The 19,141-nt window shown below is 36.2% G+C and overlaps 6 protein-coding genes and 1 long non-coding RNA gene across 9 annotated transcripts; 2 read left to right on the top strand and 5 right to left on the bottom strand.

The window, feature by feature from the left end:
* Window positions 1–2,710: 2,710 nt before the first annotated feature.
* On the bottom strand, window positions 2,711–5,994 carry LOC148169133 (beta-1,3-glucan-binding protein-like). The gene is made up of 5 exons (XM_088046285.1): window positions 5,883–5,994; window positions 3,417–3,605; window positions 3,247–3,361; window positions 2,941–3,199; window positions 2,711–2,896 (listed from the first exon to the last, which is right to left on the bottom strand). Exons 1-5 carry the CDS (start codon window positions 5,992–5,994, stop codon window positions 2,711–2,713), a joined length of 861 nt encoding a protein of 286 aa, XP_087902411.1.
* A 1,623-nt stretch (window positions 5,995–7,617) lies between these two features.
* On the bottom strand, window positions 7,618–8,931 carry Xbp1 (X box binding protein 1). The gene is made up of 3 exons (XM_088046064.1): window positions 8,633–8,931; window positions 8,114–8,584; window positions 7,618–7,804 (listed from the first exon to the last, which is right to left on the bottom strand). Exons 1-3 carry the CDS (start codon window positions 8,770–8,772, stop codon window positions 7,717–7,719), a joined length of 699 nt encoding a protein of 232 aa, XP_087902190.1. The 5' UTR covers window positions 8,773–8,931; the 3' UTR covers window positions 7,618–7,716.
* A 694-nt stretch (window positions 8,932–9,625) lies between these two features.
* LOC148169131 (uncharacterized) lies at window positions 9,626–10,173 on the top strand. 2 transcript variants are annotated; one of them, XR_015770720.1, is made up of 3 exons: window positions 9,626–9,894; window positions 9,949–10,027; window positions 10,092–10,173. It is a non-coding gene; the product is annotated as an uncharacterized LOC148169131 (long non-coding RNA). The 2 variants fall into 2 exon arrangements; XR_015770719.1 differs by having other exon boundaries at window positions 9,949–10,056; window positions 10,103–10,173.
* LOC148169130 (protein SET-like) lies at window positions 10,167–11,165 on the bottom strand. Its single transcript, XM_088045213.1, has one exon. The coding sequence runs from the start codon at window positions 11,054–11,056 to the stop codon at window positions 10,310–10,312; it is 747 nt and encodes a 248-aa protein (XP_087901339.1). The 5' UTR covers window positions 11,057–11,165; the 3' UTR covers window positions 10,167–10,309.
* A 349-nt stretch (window positions 11,166–11,514) lies between these two features.
* On the top strand, window positions 11,515–13,158 carry Ntf-2 (nuclear transport factor-2). 2 transcript variants are annotated; one of them, XM_088045960.1, is made up of 5 exons: window positions 11,515–11,761; window positions 11,812–11,883; window positions 11,933–12,031; window positions 12,086–12,209; window positions 12,959–13,050. In XM_088045960.1, the coding sequence occupies exons 1-4, from the start codon at window positions 11,654–11,656 to the stop codon at window positions 12,197–12,199; spliced, it is 393 nt and encodes a 130-aa protein (XP_087902086.1). In that variant the 5' UTR covers window positions 11,515–11,653; the 3' UTR covers window positions 12,200–12,209; window positions 12,959–13,050. The 2 variants fall into 2 exon arrangements, with proteins under 2 accessions (XP_087902086.1, XP_087902085.1); XM_088045959.1 differs by lacking the exon at window positions 12,086–12,209 and having other exon boundaries at window positions 12,959–13,158.
* LOC148169128 (uncharacterized) lies at window positions 13,145–14,574 on the bottom strand. Its single transcript, XM_088045958.1, has 4 exons — window positions 14,132–14,574; window positions 13,880–14,087; window positions 13,423–13,836; window positions 13,145–13,383 (listed from the first exon to the last, which is right to left on the bottom strand). Exons 1-4 carry the CDS (start codon window positions 14,404–14,406, stop codon window positions 13,222–13,224), a joined length of 1,059 nt encoding a protein of 352 aa, XP_087902084.1. The 5' UTR covers window positions 14,407–14,574; the 3' UTR covers window positions 13,145–13,221.
* Window positions 14,575–17,413: 2,839 nt separating this feature from the next.
* LOC148169127 (uncharacterized) lies at window positions 17,414–19,141 on the bottom strand. Its single transcript, XM_088046052.1, has 4 exons — window positions 17,832–19,141; window positions 17,713–17,784; window positions 17,564–17,653; window positions 17,414–17,512 (listed from the first exon to the last, which is right to left on the bottom strand). Exons 1-4 carry the CDS (start codon window positions 18,705–18,707, stop codon window positions 17,414–17,416), a joined length of 1,137 nt encoding a protein of 378 aa, XP_087902178.1. The 5' UTR covers window positions 18,708–19,141.

Here is a 19,141-nt window from a genome sequence, read left to right as displayed (position 1 = left end):
ATTACGTATTTTAATTTAGAAAATTACAAATTTTTAGCTCGTCCTGAAAACAAAAATTTCTAAAAATTCAGTCTCTTGTTCTAAATTATTGAAATTTGGCAGAGTTAATAAACGTGTCAAAAGGAGTAATGTCTCTAAATTTCATTCAATTACTACTAAAATTAGCGAAATTACGAATTTTAATTTAGAAAATTACAAATTTTTAGCTCGTCCTGAAAACAAAAATTTCTAAAAATTCAGTCTCTTGTTCTAAATTATTGAAATTTGGCAGAGTTAATAAACGTGTCAAAAGGAGTAATGTCTCTAAATTTCATTCAATTACTACTAAAATTAGCGAAATTACGTATTAATTTAGAAAATTACAAATTTTTAGCTCGTTCTGAAAACAAAAATTTCTAAAAATTCAGTCTCTTGTTCTAAATTATTGAAATTTAGAAGAGTTAATAAACGTGTCAAAAGGAGTAATGTCTCTAAATTTCATTCAATTACTTCTAAAATTAGCGAAATTACGTATTTTAATTTAGAAAATTACAAATTTTTAGCTCGTACTGAAAACAAAAATTTCTAAAAATTCAGTCTCTTGTTCTAAATTATTGAAATTTAGAAGAGTTAATAAACGTGTCAAAAGGAGTAATGTCTCTAAATTTCATTCAATTACTACTAAAATTAGCGCAATTACGTATTTTAATTTAGAAAATTACAAATTTTTAGCTCGCCCTGAAAACAAAAATTTCTAAAAAATCAGTCTCTTGTTCTTAAATTTTGAAATTTGGTAGAGTTAATAAACGTGTCTAAAGGTGTAATGTCTCCAAATTTTATTCAAGTACTACCAAAATTAGCGAAATTACGTATTTTAATTTAGAATATTACAAATTTTTAGCTCGTTTTGAAAACAAAAATTTCTAAAAAATCTGTCTCTGGTTTAAAAATTGTGAAATTTGGTAGAGTTAATAAACGTGTCTAAAGGTGTAATGTCTCCAAATTTTATTCAAGTACTACCAAAATTAGCGAAATTACGTATTTTAATTTAGAATATTACAAATTTTTAGTTCGTTTTGAAAACAAAAATTTCTAAAAAATCAGTCTCTGGTTTAAAAATTGTAAAATTTGGTAGAGTTAATAAACGTGTCTAAAGGTGTAATGTCTCCAAATTTTATTCAAGTACTACCAAAATTAGCGAAATTACGAATTTTAATTTAGAATATTACAAATTTTTAGCTCGTTTTGAAAACAAAAATTTCTAAAAAATCGGTCTCTTGTTTAAAAATTGTGAAACTTGGCAGAGTTAATAAACGTGTCTAAAGGTGTAATGTCTCCAAATTTTATTCAAGTACTACCAAAATTAGCGAAATTACGTATTTTAATTTAGAATATTACAAATTTTTAGCTCGTTTTGAAAACAAAAATTTCTAAAAAATCGGTCTCTTGTTTAAAAATTGTGAAACTTGGCAGAGTTAATAAAAGTGTCTAAAGGTGTAATGTCTCCAAATTTTATTCAAGTACTACCAAAATTAGCGAAATTACGTATTTTAATTTAGAATATTACACATTTTTAGCCAGTTTTCAAAACAAAAATTTCTAAAAAATCAGTCTCTTGTTCTAAAATTTTGAAATTTGGCAGAGTTAATAAACGTGTCAAAAGGAGTACTGAGTGCAAATTTCATTCAAGTACTACTTAAATTAGCGAAATTACGTATTTTAACTTAGAATATTACAAATTTTTAGCCAGTTTTCAAAACAGAAATTTCTAAAAAATCAGTCTCTTGTTCTAAAATTTTGAAATTTAGCAGAGTTAATAAACGTGTCAGAAGGAGTAATGTCTCTAAATTTCATTCAAGTACTACTAAAATTAGCAAAATTACGTATTTTAACTTGGAATATCACAAATTTTTAGCCAGTTTTCAAAACAAAAATTTCTGAAAAATAAGTCTCTTGTTCAGAAATTATGAAATTTGGCAGAGTTAATAAACGTGTCAAAAGGAGTACTGAGTGCAAATTTTATTCAAGTACTACTTAAATTAGCGAAATTACGTATTTTAACTTAGAATATTACAAATTTTTTGCCAGTTTTTAAAACAAAAATTTCTAAAAAATCAGTCTCTTGTTCAGAAATTATGAAATTTGGCAGAGTTAATTAACGTGTCAAAAGGAGTACAGTCTTCAAATTTCATTCAAGTGCTTCTAAAATTAGCGAAATTACGCATTTTAACTTAAAATATTACAAATTTTTTGCTCGTCCTGAAAACAAAAATTTTTAAAAAATCAGTCTCTTGCTCTAAAATTTTGGAATTTGACAGAGTTAATAAACGTGTCAAAAGGAGTACTGTCTCCAAATTTCATTCCAGTAGTACTAAAATTAGCGAAATTACGTATTTTAACTTAGAATATTACACATTTTTAGCCAGTTTTCAAAACAAAAATTTCTAAAAAATCAGTCTCTTGTTCAAAAATTGTGAAATTTGACAGAGTTAATAAACGTGTTAAAAGAAGTAATGTCTGCAAATTTTATTTAAGTATGACTAAAATTAGCGAAATTACGAATTTTAATTTAGAATATTACAAATTTTTAGCTCGTTTTGAAAACAAAAATTTCTAAAAAATCAGTCTCTTGTTCAAAAATTTTGGCATTTGGCAGAGTTGATAGGCACATCAAAACGAGTATTGCCTCCAAACATCAACATTTATTTACTTATAATGTACACGCAACGCTTTAAACTGTCCATATTTTGACATAATCCACATATAAACTCGCGTTTGTCCAAGTTTTCCGCCATGTCGACTTGGCTTCGTAGAACTTTTTTTGGGCTTTGGGATCCGAATTTTTCCACGGTTTTTTCCCATCAGCCCGGTCCTCAAAATTGTGCCCTCCAACACCCACCCCAAACACCACATTCATCTAAAAACGGAATTTAGTTTCCCAAAATTTCATTCTGAACTTACAATCCTATCAAACGGCGCCAATCTAGAGCCACTTTTCCATCTCCCCACATTCCCTAAATTTAAGTACGGAGCTAAATGAGCAAAACCTTCTTCAGGAGGATAAATAATATTGTACGTCTCATTGTTCACCCCCACAGAAATAAAATCTGGCTTCCACACTACTGAAAATACATGAAAGTCGTCACTCCAAGCGCGATTTCTTCTGCTGCTTTTCATGAATGTCTCTTCTGATATCAGTGTAGCCCACAAATTCATAATCCTAAAATTACAATCTAAGAAATTCGAACAAACATCTCGAAGTCTTACCGGTTTTCCGGCAAATTTGTATTCTGGAAGCCAAAATCGGCTGTTAAACGAATTGAATTGATCTTCCACAAGCAAATATCCTCTGCAAACTTTGTGAATACTGACTTCGGTGGTACTGACGGTACAACTTGAATTTTTGCCTCGAGTACTGTAAGTTTTCGTTTCATTACCATCATAATGATCCACGTCCACCCAGTAGTAGATAATATTGTTGGTGTTTAGATGGACATTGTCATCTGTGATTTTCCATCGGTTATGATCAGGTTTTGTGACATTCCTTGATATTGTTGGAGCTTCGTTTTTGTCAAAAGGGGTGCCAATTTTGGCGTTAAAGGTGAATTTTTGAATACCAGGTTGATCTGGAAAACAATTTCAAAACTAAAATGTGCTCATTTTATGCAGAATTTCACGGAGAATCTAAAACCGTGCGAATTTTTGACGTAGGTTCACAAATAACTGAGTAAGAAGTTTTAGCACTACCTGAAAAAATAAAATTCTAAAAAATCAATCTCTTGTTTTAAAGTTTTGATTTTTGGCAGAGTTAATGATCGTATCAACAGCAGTACTCTCTCTAAATTTCATTCAAGTACTACTGAAATTAGCCAAATTACGAATTTTAATCTAGAAAATTACAAATTTTTGGCTCGTCCTGAAAACAAAAATTTCTAAAAAATCAGTCTCTTGTTCTAAAATTTTGAAATTTGGCAAAGTCAATAAACGTGTCTAAAGGAGTAATGGCTCCAAATTTCATTCAATTACTACTAAAATTAGCTCAATTACGTATTTTAATTTAGAAAATTACAAATTTTTTAGCGCGTCCTGAAAACACAAATTTCTGAAAAATCAGTCTCTTGTTCTAAAACTTTGAAATCTGGCACAGTTAATAGACGTGTCTAGAGGAGTACTGTCTCTAAATTTCATTCCAGTACTACCAAAATTAGCGAAATTCTAGAATTTAATTTAGAATATCACAAATTTTTAGCTCGTCCTGAAAAGAAAAATTTCTAAAAAATCAGTTTCTTGCTTTAAAATTTTGAAAATTGGCAGAATCAATAAACGTGTCTAAAGAAGTATTGTCTCCAAATTTCATTCAAGTACTACTGAAATTGGCGAAATTACGTATTTTAATGTAGAAAATTACAAATTTTTGGCTCGTCCGGAAAACAAAAATTTTTAAAAAATCAGTTTTTTGTTCTAAAATTTTGAAATTTGGCAGAGGTAATAAACGTGTCAAAAAGAGTAATGTCGCAAAATTTCATTCAAGTACTACTAAAATTGGCCAAATTACGTATTTTAACTTAGAATATTACAAATTTTTAGCTGAACCTGAAAACAAAAATTTCTAAAAAATCAGTCTCTTGTTCTAAAATTTTCAAATTTGACAGAGTCAATAAACGTGTCTAAAGGAGTATTGTTTCCAAATTTCATTCAATTACTACTAAAATTAGCGCAATTACGTATTTTTAATTTAGAAAATTACAAATTTTTAGCTCAACCTGAAAACAAAAATTTCTAAAAAATCAGTCTCATGTTCTAAGACTCTGAAATTTGGCACAGTTAATAGACGTGTCTAGAGGAGTACTGTCTCTAAATTTCATTCCAGTACTACCAAAATTAGCGAAATTCCAGAATTTAATTTAGAATATCACAAATTTTTAGCTTGTCCTGAAAACAAAAATTTCTAACAAAATTGTCTTTTGTTCTCAAACTTTGAAAGTTGGCAGAGTTAATAAATGTGTCAAAAGGAGCACTGTCTCTAAATTTCATTCAAGTACGACTAAAATTACAGTAATTACGTATTTTAATTTAGAATATTACAAATTTTTAACTCGTCCTGAAAAGAAAAATTTCTAAAAAATCAGTTTCTTGCTTTAAAATTTTGAAAATTGGCAGAGTCAATAATCGTGTCTAAAGGAGTATTGTCTCCAAATTTCATTCAATTACTACTAAAATTAGCGCAATTACGTATTTTAATGTAGAAAATTACAAATTTCTGGCTCGTCCGGAAAACAAAAATTTTTAAAAAATCAGTTTTTTGTTCTAAAATTTTGAAATTTGGCAGAGGTAATAAACGTGTCAAAAAGAGTAATGTCGCAAAATTTCATTCAAGTACTACTAAAATTGGCCAAATTACGTATTTTAACTTAGAATATTACAAATTTTTAGCTCAACCAGAAAACAAAAATTTCTAAAAAATCAGTCTCTTGTTCTAAAATTTTGAAATTTGGCACAGTCAATAAACGTGTCTAAAGGAATATTGTCTCCAAATTTCATTCAATTACTACTAAAATTAGCGCAATTACGTATTTTAATTTAGAAAATTACAAATTTTTTTGCTCGTCCTGAAAACAAAAATTTCTAAAAAATCAGTCTCTTGTTCTAAAACTTTGAAATTTGGCAGAGCTAATAGACGTGTCAAAAGGAGTAGTGTAACCAAATTTCATTAAAAAACTACTAAAACTAACGAAATTACGTATTTTAGTCTAGAATATCACAAGTCATTAGTTCCTCCTTGCATAAACATCGATAACTAAATCAAATAAAAAATGCGGTTTTCCCCATGGTTTTTCTCGTGTTTTTTATCTAAGCATGTGGATCAATACTACCAACATGATAAGACAACAAAAAATACATACCTATCATTGACACCCTTATGAATTTACTGAAGATTTCTATCAAGACAAAAGGTATTTCAAAACCTGTTGTTAAATGTAATAATGGAAAAAACACAACCCAAGTCACTCTCATTTTACAGCGAAGTTTGTAGTAACATAAAATACATTTGCATATTGCTTATATAGGTTTTCGTTCAAAATCCCAGAATGCTCCAAGGTTCTTGGAAACCCCATAAAACACTTATTTATTTTGAATACCGCATTTCAATGGGCTCTACGGCAAATTTGAGAAGATTTATGCGTTGGATGAGCATAAATAAGTACTTTGTCAGCCAAAGACCTGTTTGTGTTTCAATTCAATCCTACCAAATTTGCCGTAGAGCTCCATAATTATTTACAAATTGTGACCTTGAAATACGGTATTCAAAATAAATGAAGAGTAAGATATCATTATTTATTAATACATAAACAAGTCATTGATTAAATCAGTAAGCTGAAAAAATGTGAGAAAGAATTTCTATTTACTGATGCAAAAGTTATACAGGTGTGCCGTAAGTCGTGGATGAACTCTCCACGACCATGTTTGGAAAGTTAAATACAGGGTGTTTATAAATGTTTGTAGCATCAAAGGTGACTATGAAATGTCAAAGAAATTTGCCGCTCATTACAAATGGGTTTCGATTTTTCAACTGACATTTGCAATTAACCTCAAACATGGAGCAAAGTAAGTTTTGAGAAATAAACGGTTCTAGTTGTGGTTTAAAACCTGAAAATCAAAAACTTGGACACAAAGCTGTAACTGACGTAATTAATTCAAGATAGTTATATTCATTATGAAAACAAAGCGGCAAAATAGTGTACGTCAGGAATTCCAGAGCCACCCTTGATGCTAGAAACAGTTATAAACACCTTGTATAAAGTATTGTTGAAAAAAATATTTTTGTAAATAGTATATTTCTTGAGATATTGAGTAGTATTGCTTAGTTAATTTGGCAACACTTCGTTGCAAATGCTTCAAAACTTCATTATTATGGTTACAGCTTTCTTTAAAGTTTACCGAATTTCCTAATAAAAAGGTATTTACCTGCTTTGTTACAACTGCTTCTATCTTAAGAAGTGAAACCACGTTTTTATGCTTTTTTAAGACCAGCCTTTATGAATTGGTCAAGTTTATCCGCGACTCCTGTATAATTTTATTTATCTTATGTTTGGACTCGCAGTTGGCTATGGGATATGACACAATTTAACCTTCAAGGCCCTCTAGTAAGAAACTGATATAAAAACTCCACGCCTACTACACCAATCTTTTTTATTAGACGAAATTCTCACAAGTACAGATAATATAAAAGTTTCTCCTTACAACTACAATAACAAAATAAATTAGCTCCCTTAAACTAAGTCATGCCCGCTATTTAAAGTAACGAAGGAAATAACTCCGAAACTCCGTTATCCCACAAGTCATTCGTCTCTCCTAAACTTTCAGGAGACCCGAACGACTCGTAACCACAATCCGAGCTGGAACTGGAAAGAGGGGAAGCACTTCCGCTGCTGCTTTCACCATCCGGTACAGTCAGCAGGTTGTCGTCCAAGATGACCTCTTCGTCGTGGTCAACGCAGGAGTCATCTTCGACGATGATCGTAATGCAGTTGGTGCCAAAGACGATCTCCGGTTCTTCGCTCGAAGCTAATTTATCCGTTTTGGGCAAAATCTCCCGCTTTTGCCTCGGCTTGCTACATCTAGTGCTCGTGCGTGCTCGACTGCTTTTACATTTTCGTTCTTGCGGCTTTGCGCTGTAGTTGTGATGCAGTAACAGATACTGTGAGATGTCTTGTATCAGTGGATCTTTATTGGCGTTTAACAGATCACTTCCATCGGATTCCAGTTGTTCTGATGGCGTCCCCACCATTTGTCCCGGATTGTTTTCTTCACCACCATTTTGTTCCTGCAAAAGTCGGGATTGTGGTCAATCGGCAACGACAAGGATGAGACAACAATTGATTTGGTGTTTGAATGACAAGAAACGAGACAGAATGAGTGATTGGTGACGTATACTGCATTTATTCATGCAAAGCTGTAATTCTAAAACGATAAGAGACAAGGACACGTTCGTTGACTCTATTCACCTTGTATCTTCATTTGTTTTTTTGCTTCTATCAATTGTTAAAACATCAAGGTATCTAAAAAAATCCAAAAGAAAATGTAGGTGATGTTATGAAAGCGGCAGAATCGTGTGGCCCCCTCAGACACTTACTTGAATATCTGCCTTTTCAGCAGCAGCCTCCAGGTCTCTGGCGATATCCTGAAGAAGGCTCTGCGTGAGTTGCTCGAGGGACGAGATGTCCACATCGCTGTTGAGTTCATCAAGGAGGTCCGGTAGAGAAGGCAAGCCAGCACAATCTTCAGAAGCGCCGCCGTTGGCTGTCTCAGAACCGCTGCTGAGTATGTGACTGTTCCTTGCGGCCGAAGGAGGGACTCAGTTGATCCACTCTGAGCCTCACACTCGACAGTCCGGTTCTGAGAGCAGCTGTCGCACGACGTCAATCTGCTGCGTAGTTCTGCGTTCTCCATCGACAATCGCTCGTTTAAACCCTTCAGTTTGGTGCACTCATCTAACAAGCTCTCGTTCTTCGAAAACAACTCCTCGATGGCCTTCTCCATTTGGTCCATCTTCGCCTTCTTGCGGTCGCGGGAGGTCTGGGCAGCCACGCGGTTCTTCAACTTCCTAAACAGAATTTCTAGTTTCGCGCTCATTGTCACGTTGCAAACTCACTTTCTCTGCAACTTCTCCTCCCATGACAAGTGGTCCAGGCGCCTCTTCTTGGCCCTGACGGGGGCGTCCATGTTCTGATCGATGTTATAATTACTGCTGTCACTCAAATACTTTAAAATCGCCGGAACCGCACTTGTCATCGTGTTGGATAATTATAAATAACTTTTCTTTTATTTCACAACACTTCAAGAACACTGTTGCGTGTTGTCGTCGTGGCTGTCTAGTGGTATCTGTCAATTTTTCCTTCTAGAAACAAGCGATTGTCGCTTGTTTTCGTCGAAGGTATGTGGGGATTTCTCATTGGTTGGACTGTGGCGGATCAATATGCCTCAACCAATGAGAATTGTTGCTGGGACCCCGCTTATCTGGGTCTGTGATGTGAGTAAATAATGTGGTACGATAATGATGAATCATCTTTTCTGCATTTTGATGATGCAACATATAAACATTTGCTGAAATGAGGGGCGGAAGAGGCCCTCATGTTGTGCAACTTTATTTTAGGGTTTTTTTTTTTTCAAAAATTCGTTTAATATGAAGCTTTGCAGTGTTATTGATTAAATACATTATCGAACGCTTGTCGTAATACCAACAATAGACTTGTAATCGTGATAATTAATTCATGGGTTAAAAAATTATTCAATTAGTTATAAATTCTAGTTTCTTGATTCACGAATAAAAATTCCCCACTTTTTAATTCTTATCTTCTAGTTTTCTACCTTTCAAATTTCCAATTTCTAAATTCGCATTATGGGTTTTTTATTACAGGAAAACTGACCTCCTGTTTATCTTGGTACCCAAGATTTTTTGGGGATGTCTGTAACAAAAAACGTGATTTTTTGACAGTTTGAGCTTTGACTCGCAGGGCTGCCAACGTGTAGAAGACACCAAAGCCGCCTAGACCGATTTGTGTAGCCTCAAATTCAAAAAATCCATTGCAGTATTACAGTTACGAGCAAAAACTTTGGATATCTGTTTATCGGCATTTTATCTTATCAAAGTCCCTCGATCAAGTAGTCCAAGTCCCCGAGATTTTTGGTCACGGCTGTAATAAACAAACCCGAAAGTGTTTGACTTGTGAATCTTTTGATAATTTGAACTAGTAGGGCTACCAACGTGTGGAAGACACCACAGCCGCCTGCTAGGCCGATTTTTGTATTCTCATATTCGAAAACGCCATTCCAAAACGTGTTTGATGAGGTTTGCTGTGGAAAACACCGAAAACGTACGTCTTGGTTTGAATATTTATCACAAGAAACTGACAAGTACGTCAAATGTTGGTCATGCGACTTTTTAACAGTTTAAGATTAATCTCGCAGGACTACCAACGTGTGGAAGACACCAAAGCCGCCTAGACCGATTTTTGATCAGGTTTGCTGTGAAAAACACACCTAAAACGTACGTCTTGGCTCGAATATTTATCACAAGTACGTCAAATGTTGGTCCCTTGATTTTTTGACAGTTTGAGGTTAGTCTCGCAGGGCTGCCAACGTGTGGAAGACACTAAAGCCGCCTAGACCAAGGAATGAAAGTCGGATTGTATGAAAATTTTAATTACTCACTCCACTAAAGGAAATTCCCATGTGACACTAATTCAAATAAAATACAATGTTTTTATCCCAACATTCAAGTCTGATCTGCACTTTTACATCAAGACTAAAAACATGCAGAATAAAATGATTAATTTGATGAAGTTCCATCCCCAGATGGTGCAGTCTTTTCTCCATTTGTTTCGTCGCCCCCTTCTTCACCCTCTGAGCTCTCGTTGCTGTCATCCTCCCCTTCTAGGTCAGGGTCAGGTAGATAATATTGAAGAGTGTTGGCCCAGACGTCATCCTTGATGATTTCCGCGATTTTATCATTGGTGGGATCATCGTTATTGCTGAACCAAGCAAAGAAGGATTTGGGTTCTTCGCGCGCGCGTTTCTTCCCCGCCGGCTTGGCCGCGTTCTTCTTCTGCGGCTTGATCCAGTCGATTTTCGTGCTCTCTGACGCCATCTTATCCTGTTTATATGAGATTTCCTTCACCAGCAAGTTGTTCTTAAAAAACGGATTCTCTTTAAAAGTAAACCTGATGCTGTACCCTGAATTGTTATCCGACATATCCACTTCCAACTTGTGGAGGAAACGCAGGCAGTCTTCTTCCTCCTCCGTCAAAATGTTACACAAATCCGGATGCCCCGTAAACACTGTGAACCAGAAGTCTGGAATCCTGTCTATGATTTTACTCCTTTTGTCGTAACACTCCTGGCGGAGTTTTCTGTATTTTTGGTCCATCGCGACGACTTCTTCGTTCTCTTTTTCGTTGAGTTTGTCCAACTCGTTGTGGCACATCTCCAGCTCGATTATGGCGGAGTCCATGTCGCCCTCCTCGGGGTTACCATCCTCCTGGGCCTTCAACTTCTTCGGCGTCGGTGACTCGGACATAACGCGGAATTTCACTTTTCCAATTGTATACAACAACCTGTCACTGAAACGTCATAAAACAAACGCCGGCTTTCGAGGTTAGGTGTCAAGTGACGCACCGAAAAAGTCACTAGATGACCCGCGAAATTCAAAATCGACCACGTTCCCCGGAGCTTAAAGCTACTTGAGGGTCGGGTTTTCAGCGACTCCACACTGCAGCGGGTGTTTTTGACTCACTGGGCGTAAATAGCCCCGTTTTAGTGACTTTCGCGTCACCTTTCAAACTCTGGGGAATTTGGTGCGGGACGAAACGTCACACGTCTTTTTTATCTCGAGAAAATTATTACAGTCACCTAAAACCACCCCAAAAAACATTGTTTGGTCAATGTCTTGTTTATTTGTAAATAATATTTGTAATTTTGTAAATTTCCCAAAAGTGGCCGCATTTTAAATTTAAAATATCCGCGCCACTCAGTAACTTTCACTACTCAAGTTGGCAGTACCACCCCTGTTAAATTGACAGTTTTGTACCCACAGTCGGTTAAAATAATTTTGGGGTTAACTCAGCACTCAGCTTTTGGCTGAAATTGCCACAATAAATTTTCAATTTCGTTAAAAATGGCTTTAAACTTACAATACGAAGCGATAGGCAAAGGTTTTGTACAACAATATTACGCATTATTCGACGATCCGGCCCAAAGAGTAAACCTAGCAAACATGTACAATGTGAGTATGCAAAAGTGTGAAAAAACGACTTTTAACGCCTTTTTTTTCAGTTGGAAAGTTCGTTCATGACGTTTGAAGGCGTCCAGCTGCAAGGATCTGTGAAAATAATGGAAAAATTGACTGTAAGAGACATGGAAAAGTAAAGACGTCGTTCTAATGTAAAAGTTTCAGAGTTTATCCTTCCAAAAAATTAACCGAATAATAACAGCCGTAGACTCCCAACCTATGTTTGACGGAGGGGTTTTAATTAACGTCTTAGGTAGATTACAGGTAAATCCTTTTATCTCCACTCGGTAAGAATTGAAATTTAAATAATGTTGATAGACTGATGAAGACATGCCTCATGCTTATATTCAAACTTTCGTCTTGAAACCCATAGAAGGAAGTTTTTTTGTTCAGCATGATATTTTCCGTCTTGTACTACACGATACAATTTAGTCCAGAGGCAGTATGTATCTGTGTTGTTCTAATTGCTGCCAGATTCTTACTAACGAGTTCTTATTCAGTCAATGCATGCCTTAGTCTTACAACTACACTGACGGCCAAAAGTAACTGCTACAGTTTTGGCGGTGTAAAACGGGCTTCAAACAATACGCAATCTGTTTAACTACCAATAATAAGTCATCAGAACTACTAATTTTGTTCCGAGGCTAGACTTTTGCAACTACTTGATCCAGGGTAGTCTACTTGATCCAAATTATGTCTTCTTGATACAAATTAATTTTGAGAAATTTAGATTTAGTTTGTCCAAATCTACTTCGGTCGATATCTTGCTTATTTTTGGAACAAACTTGCCTTATTTGGTCTCATTTTACACAGAATTCTACGCAGATTCCAAAAATAGGTTAAAAATCGATGTACGAAAAACAAACCGAGTTTTGGCCGTAATCTGTTTAACTACTAATAATAAGTCGTCAAAACTACTAATTTTGTTACGAGGCTAGTTTAAGAGACTTTTTCAACGTGTATCTTACAACGTTTTATCCACGATGTCAAAATAAATACAACTATTTGATCTAAGGAATGCCTACTTGATTCGGAGTATGCCTACTTGATCCAAAACATGCCTCCTAAATACAAATTAGCCTACTTGAGTAGATTTAGCCAACAAATTGACGAAAACAGCGCCCAAGACTGCAGCAGTTGCTTTTGTGCGTGACTGTACCTCTAAAATTCTAATGTGCTCTTAATTTTCAGTCTGATGAGGATCCTCCACATGCATTTTCCCAGACATTTGTTTTAAAACCTCTAGGAAACTCGTTTTTCGTTCAACATGACATTTTCAGATTGGGAATTCATAATACTGCTTAAGTTTCCTCCATCTGCCACTACTCTTGTTTAATTAGCATTGAACGCTTTATTATAATTCACCGTAAAAATAAATTTTATAAACTTTACTGATGTTTATTCGAGCAACAATTCAGGTACAAATAAATTAACGACGACTAGAAATGTCCCCCTCAAGCGAGTATCTTCTTCCGATGTTTCTGTCCGACTCCAAACCCGCGCAGCGACCGCATCGCCATGGCTTTGTTAAAATGCCTCTGAGTCTTCACCTCGGCGTACTCCGTCTCGCTGAAGTTATCCACCGAGGAGAGGATCACCAGCAGCACCCCTAAAACCTACCACACAATCCCAGCACCACCCTAATGAATATTTACCAGACAAATTATAATGACCAACGTGTAGACGTGCAGATTGTTGGAAGGCATCCCCTCCATCTCCTTCAGCGCGATCTGCGCGGGTTCAAACCCCGGCCTCAACTCCAGAGTGTGCTTCAGATGGATCGACGCCTCCTGGTAGTGTCCGTACGCCTTCAGAATCTCGCCGAGAGTGAAATACTGCTGCCACGCTCCCTTATCGGGCGGCTGCACTTCCAGAGAGCGCCGCGTCAAATAAATGGCGTCGTCTAAATACTGTAAGGTGAATAAAACTCGGGCGAGGTTCAACAACACTTCGGCGTTGTGCGGGGAGACTGCGAGGGCCCGACGGAAGCATTCGATGGCTTTTTCGGCGTCGCCTTTGATCCGCCAGAAGTTGCCGATTTGGTTGTAGAGTTGCACGGACTTCGGCTTCTGCAAAGAGGTGTTAAAAAGGGTGGAGACAATGCGAGTCTACCTCTTTCTTCGCCTTCTTTAACTTGCGCTCGAGAGCGTCCACGTCGAGTTCCTTCTTCCGCGTTTTCTTGGTGAAGATGAGCGCGGCTTGAGGCTCCGGGACGTTGGGGTGCTTGTTCCTATTCAACACCCCCACGAGGTTGTCGTAGTAAGTAAAATTGACCGGTTTCCCACAGTCCAGGACCTCATCCTCCGTGTCGTTGCGGACTCTACAACCCCAAACTAGCTTAAACTCATCGGAAACGTCTCTTACTTCAAGTTCTTGAGGCTGTGGCAATTCGTACAGTAGCTCACGCGCTCCTTCACCCATGACTGCCCCAAGTGAACAGTCGAGGTGATTATATTAAAGACAGGGTCTTCGTGGGATTGGGGGTACACCAACTGGCGGAACGAGCCGGCTTCCACGATCTTCGTTTGATCGGAATTGAGTTTCCACAAGCTGGAAGTCCTGGAATTTGTAGAGACTATTTCAGAGAAGAAAACGTACAGCGTGACTGTGACCAAGCGGTCGAGACCGTCAGTGACCATTACGAGGGGGCGGTTTCACATTTCGGGGGCTTTAACACACACCATCGGCCGCGGATCGAGCTGCCCCGTGCGATTTTTCAAAAAATAACAAGCGGTTTGAACGACTCACTTGACAGGTGACAGGTGACGTTTCGGCGCGGCACCAAACTCCCTAAATTTTGACAGGTGCCGCGAAACTCACTTAAACGGGGCTATTTGCAGGCCCAATTGCCCCCACGCAGTGCGGAATCGTTGAAAACCCAACCGTGGAGTCGTCGAGTAACTTTAATCTCTGGAGAACGTGGACAATTTTGAATTTCGCGGGTGATTTAGTGACTTTTTCGGTGCGTCACGTGACATCTAACCTCAAAAGCCGGCATTTTCATGATTTTATGGTGGCTCAGACCAACTTGGCTAATTAATAATTAATTCTTAACTAATGTGAGATGTTGATACAACACTAAACTTTGACAACGTGTTAACCTCAAAAATCGTTATTCAATTTTCCCCTAATTTTCTCCCTAAAGAATTGAAAGCCTGATTTACACCCAAGAATTTTTAAAAATTTACACAGCAGAGTGGACTTTACCTTTGGTCGAAAAAGTTATTTGTCTTTTTTTAAATCAAGATAAGACTTGATTCATATGTAGAAAGACGCGAGAAAGACGATGGCGCTAACCGTTTCAATTTATCTCTTTTAGTTTCGTAGATGTCGGGGTTTGAATATTTGAAAATACTGAAAATCAGACATCCAAAAACGGCCATAACTGGGTTATTTGAGGGCCGATTTTAACAAATTTTACGTGTTTGGAATCTGCGTGAAATTCTGCCTAAAATAAGACCAAATAACTCAAATTTGCTCCAAAAATAAGCGAGATATCGACGGAATTAGATTTGGACAAATTAAATCTTGGGGTTATTTTCAAGGAACTTTATTGGGGCGAAAATCACTTTAAATACCTTTGAGGTTATGCACCAATCGAAAGAGCAGCGCAACTTGCGCTCTTATCAAATTATTATTCGTAAATTTCAAAGAGATTTTTTATATTTTGAAAAAACAACCTTCAGCCCTTCGCGCAACATCGCGAATTCCCGTTGCCCACGTGACCATCGTCGAACCGAACATTCCCGAAACTTGCCGACAGTCTGTGATGTGCGGCTTCGTTTGCGCGTCGTCTCGTGTTCAAACTTCCAATTTTTGCAGTTTTTTCGAGTTTTCACCGGCGAATGAGTGTTATTTAGTGCAGGTTTTGTGATAAGAGTGCTGGTGTTGTGTGGGAACCCCCAGTTTTATCAGTTTTACCAGTTTAGTGCTCGAATTTCAACGAGTGTTTGGCGGGAAAGTGTTTCCAGTGAAACAGGAAAGTGGAAGTGTTCTATCCCGGATAAATCTTTTCTGGAGGTTCTGGAATGAAGGGATTCAGCTGGCAGAAGCTCATTTTAAGGAATAATCGTCAATTTCGCCACATAACGGAAGATCATGTCTGGTCTAGTTGGTGCAGGTGTGACGTCATCACTGGAACAGGGGTGAGTGAACCTGTTTTCTGTCTGGCGTGTGAATATTAAAGACGCACAAGTAAATTTTAATAGTAGGCTTAGTTTAGACAATGTCGTCTCTTTTTTAGTAATATTAACCCTCTTATTAAAAAGTTAAGTTGGCAGCAGACCCTAGCGATTTTTATCGGTAACAGTTGGCAGCATAAGAGTTCGACCTTGACCAACTGTGACATGCGTAGAACTAAACGTCGTGCGGCAGGTTGCCTACACAATTTTTTTTAAAATTTTTGTTTTGGTTCTACTTTATTCTTATACTATTTTTGGAAATTCTGGATTTCCCAAAATAAAATTTTCTAAAACTTTGGTCTCTTGCGCTAAAATTTTGAAGTTTATCACACTTAATAAATAAGCCACAAGTAGTAAAACTTCCAAATTTCACAGTTTTGGAATTAAAATAGTCATAGTTACCGAAGTTTATAAAAATTTTAAGAGAATCCTAAAAATGAAATTGTCTAAAAATTCGGCCTCTTGCTCTAAAATGTTGAAATTTAGCCCACTTGATAAACAAACTGCACGTAGTAAAACCTCAAAATCTCCACATCTTTAAATTACGATTTTCAAAGTTACAGAATTTAATATAAAATTGTGTTCGCCCAGAAAAAAAAAATCAAAAAAATTTGTTTCTTGCTTTAAAATTTTGAAATTTAGCACAGTGGATAAACAAGCTAAAAGTAGTAAACCTTCTAAATTTCATAGTTTTGGCATTAAAATTGTGAAAATTACGGAATTTAATAAAAAGTTGGGGAAAATTTCATTTAGTCCTGAAAATAAAAATGCCTAAAAATTCGGTCTCGGGCTCTCAAATTCTACAATTTTGCCTACTTTATGAACAAGTTGCAAGTAGTAAAATCTCGAAATTTCACTGTTTTGGAATTAAAATTGTCAAAGTTACACAATTTAATAGAAATTAGAAGATATTTTTGGTTTGTCGTCGAAATAAAAATTTCTAAAAAATTTGTCTCTTGTTTTAAAATTTCGAAATTTAGCACAGTTGATTATTTCACTGTTTTTGGAATAAGATTGTCAAAGTTATGGAAATTAATCAAAATTATTGGAAATTTTTTTTGCGCCCTCAAAATTAAAATTTCTAAAAATTCAGTTCCTTGGTCTAAAATTTTGAAATTTAGCCCACTCGATAAACAGGTTGCAAGTAGTAAAACTTCCAAATTTTATTGTCATTCAATAATAATTAAAAAAATTCTAGCCTTGTTGTAAAACTTTGGAATTGCATACCACATTTTATCAAAGGGGCCAGAAAAAGTAACTATACTATATTTTTTTAATTTTTAATTTGGTTCATTCTCATTCTTTGTCTTCTCGACATTATTTAAATTCAGGCCCTTAAATAACTAATAAATAAAACGAATAAAAATATTGAATAATATATTTTTTACTCGTGAATAGTTTTGCAGTTTTTGTCATTTTATTCCATGGATTTGTGCATGTGGGCGGATATAAATACATCTCCTTTTTAAAAAACCCCAAAAACCTTCTTCATCGAATAATTCAAATCCACTCCAGTATCAGTTTGCCACAACAGAATAATATAAGTAGTAGCAGTACCACACACCTACAACAAATCATAATTTCTCGCTCGCAACTGTAATCAAAACTTCAATACCGAAGTAAAAATCGGTAGATCAATCAAAAACATGTTTCCAGCGAAGATTTCGAACTTCTCGTGTAACAATTGCAGACCAAAAGCGTTCAACTATAAAAGAAAACAAAACTTTAGAAAATTCTTGCGCCGGTCCTGTCTAAACACGCCACCTCTTTCTTGAGAGTCTTGTCGCTTGAATGCAACACCAGGTACTTGTCTAAGACCGCTTTTAATCGTTTAGTCTGCAACACAACGTGTAATTTGGGGGGTTTGAGGTGGTGAAACTCACTCCAGAGGTGTGGTGGTGGCATGATAGAGTCACCAGGAATTTTTCAAAGACTCCGAAAGCGACTAAGACAGTGCCGGCGAGGGCGTATTTGAAATAAGGGCTGTGGTTGTAAATACTGCAAATTGCGTTGTACACTTGGAATGTTAGAAGGATGAAGGTGATTCCAAAGGAAAGTAGAAGTTGCACCGAGAAGATGTCATTAAGGAGTTTAGAAACTCCATGGAGGTTGTGGTGGAGGGCCATCAACTCCCTTAACCCAGACAAAGAGTCCGTTTCTCTGAAGATGACTTCCACTTTCTGGGTTAGTTGTTCCAAAATGTGCCTCACCAGGTGAAGGAATGTGAGAAAAGAGCAAATAAGACTCGAGTGGTTTAACATCGCCAAATATAACATTCCGTAAGAAGTGACTGCTTGAGTTGCATCTTTAAACTCTTGACAAGCGATCGAATAAGTGAAGAACGAATGAATGCTAAAGAGGTTCCACAACAAGCGCTTGACACAACTTCGAGTGATTTTCTTGTAATTCAAGTCGGTACCAATTTCTGTATCAATTTCAATCAGACTTTTCCATAGTTGGAAAATGTTTTCCTTTTGAACGTTCCCCCAGAGAAGAGTAAAAGAAGTGAACCCAATCACAATAAAGAAGTAGGAGACATTGATAAAATCCAATAAAGTGTTGCTATCTTCGCTAGTATTCATCAAATATCTCTGCTTGTAAAGTACGTAGATCGAAACAAGTCCACTGGTGATAATGAGTGCGAAGATTTTCGCACCCAAAGAAGCGGATTTGGAGAATCTCCTGGGCGCATAGCCCATGAAAAAATTGATCACATATAAAGGGTACAATCGTTTTGGGACGTGATGGTTTTGAGTCATGTTCGACGTGTTTAATTTCGATAAATGGGACGAGTTTCCCAGAACGCAAACACCTTTAGAAGTTGGTTGTTTTAATGTATTAAGATCTAATGGTTTTATGATTGTTATACTGGTGTGTAATTATGACGATGGGAATGTAGGTCAAATTCAGGAAGTAATGAGAGTAGTCTATTTGTATGTTTCACGTCATAATTTTTCTTTATGGGGGGCAATCTAATAGTAATGAGTTGGACGGTTTTTATGACTTTGGAGTTTTTAAATTTGTGAATTTCTGCACTTTCTAACTTTCTGATTTAGCTTCGGATTTACATTTTTTTGATAGCACCCAATTCCAATTCCAGAATAAAGTTAAACATGTTAGATAAAATTAATATTAAATCTGCCCGAAATCACTTTTTAAAACCTCTGATTTGTTTAAAAGTAACATTTTTAAA

Source organism: Gnatocerus cornutus, chromosome 9, assembly GCF_029298725.1.
Source record: "Gnatocerus cornutus isolate USDA-ARS CGAHR chromosome 9, icGnaCorn1.1, whole genome shotgun sequence".
NCBI classification, from domain to species: domain Eukaryota; kingdom Metazoa; phylum Arthropoda; class Insecta; order Coleoptera; family Tenebrionidae; genus Gnatocerus; species Gnatocerus cornutus.
This window is presented reverse-complemented; position numbering and strand designations above follow the sequence as displayed.

Excerpts from the sequence above, each read along its gene's own strand:
- LOC148169127 (XM_088046052.1), bottom strand. The coding sequence starts at position 18,707 with ATGACTCAAAACCATCACGTCCCAAAACGATTGTACCCTTTATATGTG. Across the intron at positions 17,785-17,831 it reads GCCACCACCACACCTCTGGA|ACTAAACGATTAAAAGCGGT; the intron begins GTGAGTTTCACC and ends GTTGTGTTGCAG. Across the intron at positions 17,654-17,712 it reads ACAAGACTCTCAAGAAAGAG|TTGAACGCTTTTGGTCTGCA; the intron begins GTGGCGTGTTTA and ends TTTCTTTTATAG.
- LOC148169130 (XM_088045213.1), bottom strand. The coding sequence starts at position 11,056 with ATGTCCGAGTCACCGACGCCGAAGAAGTTGAAGGCCCAGGAGGATGGT.
- LOC148169128 (XM_088045958.1), bottom strand. The coding sequence starts at position 14,406 with ATGGTCACTGACGGTCTCGACCGCTTGGTCACAGTCACGCTGTACGTT. Across the intron at positions 14,088-14,131 it reads CACAGCCTCAAGAACTTGAA|AGTCCGCAACGACACGGAGG; the intron begins GTAAGAGACGTT and ends TTGGGGTTGTAG. Across the intron at positions 13,384-13,422 it reads TGGTCATTATAATTTGTCTG|GTTTTAGGGGTGCTGCTGGT; the intron begins GTAAATATTCAT and ends ATTGTGTGGTAG.
- Ntf-2 (XM_088045959.1), top strand. The coding sequence starts at position 11,654 with ATGGCTTTAAACTTACAATACGAAGCGATAGGCAAAGGTTTTGTACAA. Across the intron at positions 11,762-11,811 it reads ACCTAGCAAACATGTACAAT|TTGGAAAGTTCGTTCATGAC; the intron begins GTGAGTATGCAA and ends CTTTTTTTTCAG. Across the intron at positions 11,884-11,932 it reads AAATAATGGAAAAATTGACT|AGTTTATCCTTCCAAAAAAT; the intron begins GTAAGAGACATG and ends TAAAAGTTTCAG.
- Xbp1 (XM_088046064.1), bottom strand. The coding sequence starts at position 8,772 with ATGACAAGTGCGGTTCCGGCGATTTTAAAGTATTTGAGTGACAGCAGT. Across the intron at positions 8,585-8,632 it reads GAGGAGAAGTTGCAGAGAAA|GAAGTTGAAGAACCGCGTGG; the intron begins GTGAGTTTGCAA and ends AATTCTGTTTAG. Across the intron at positions 7,805-8,113 it reads CTGAAAAGGCAGATATTCAA|GAACAAAATGGTGGTGAAGA; the intron begins GTAAGTGTCTGA and ends CGACTTTTGCAG.
- LOC148169133 (XM_088046285.1), bottom strand. The coding sequence starts at position 5,994 with ATGAGAGTGACTTGGGTTGTGTTTTTTCCATTATTACATTTAACAACA. Across the intron at positions 3,200-3,246 it reads ACAAATTTGCCGGAAAACCG|GATTATGAATTTGTGGGCTA; the intron begins GTAAGACTTCGA and ends TTGTAATTTTAG. Across the intron at positions 2,897-2,940 it reads TGGCGCCGTTTGATAGGATT|ATGAATGTGGTGTTTGGGGT; the intron begins GTAAGTTCAGAA and ends TTCCGTTTTTAG.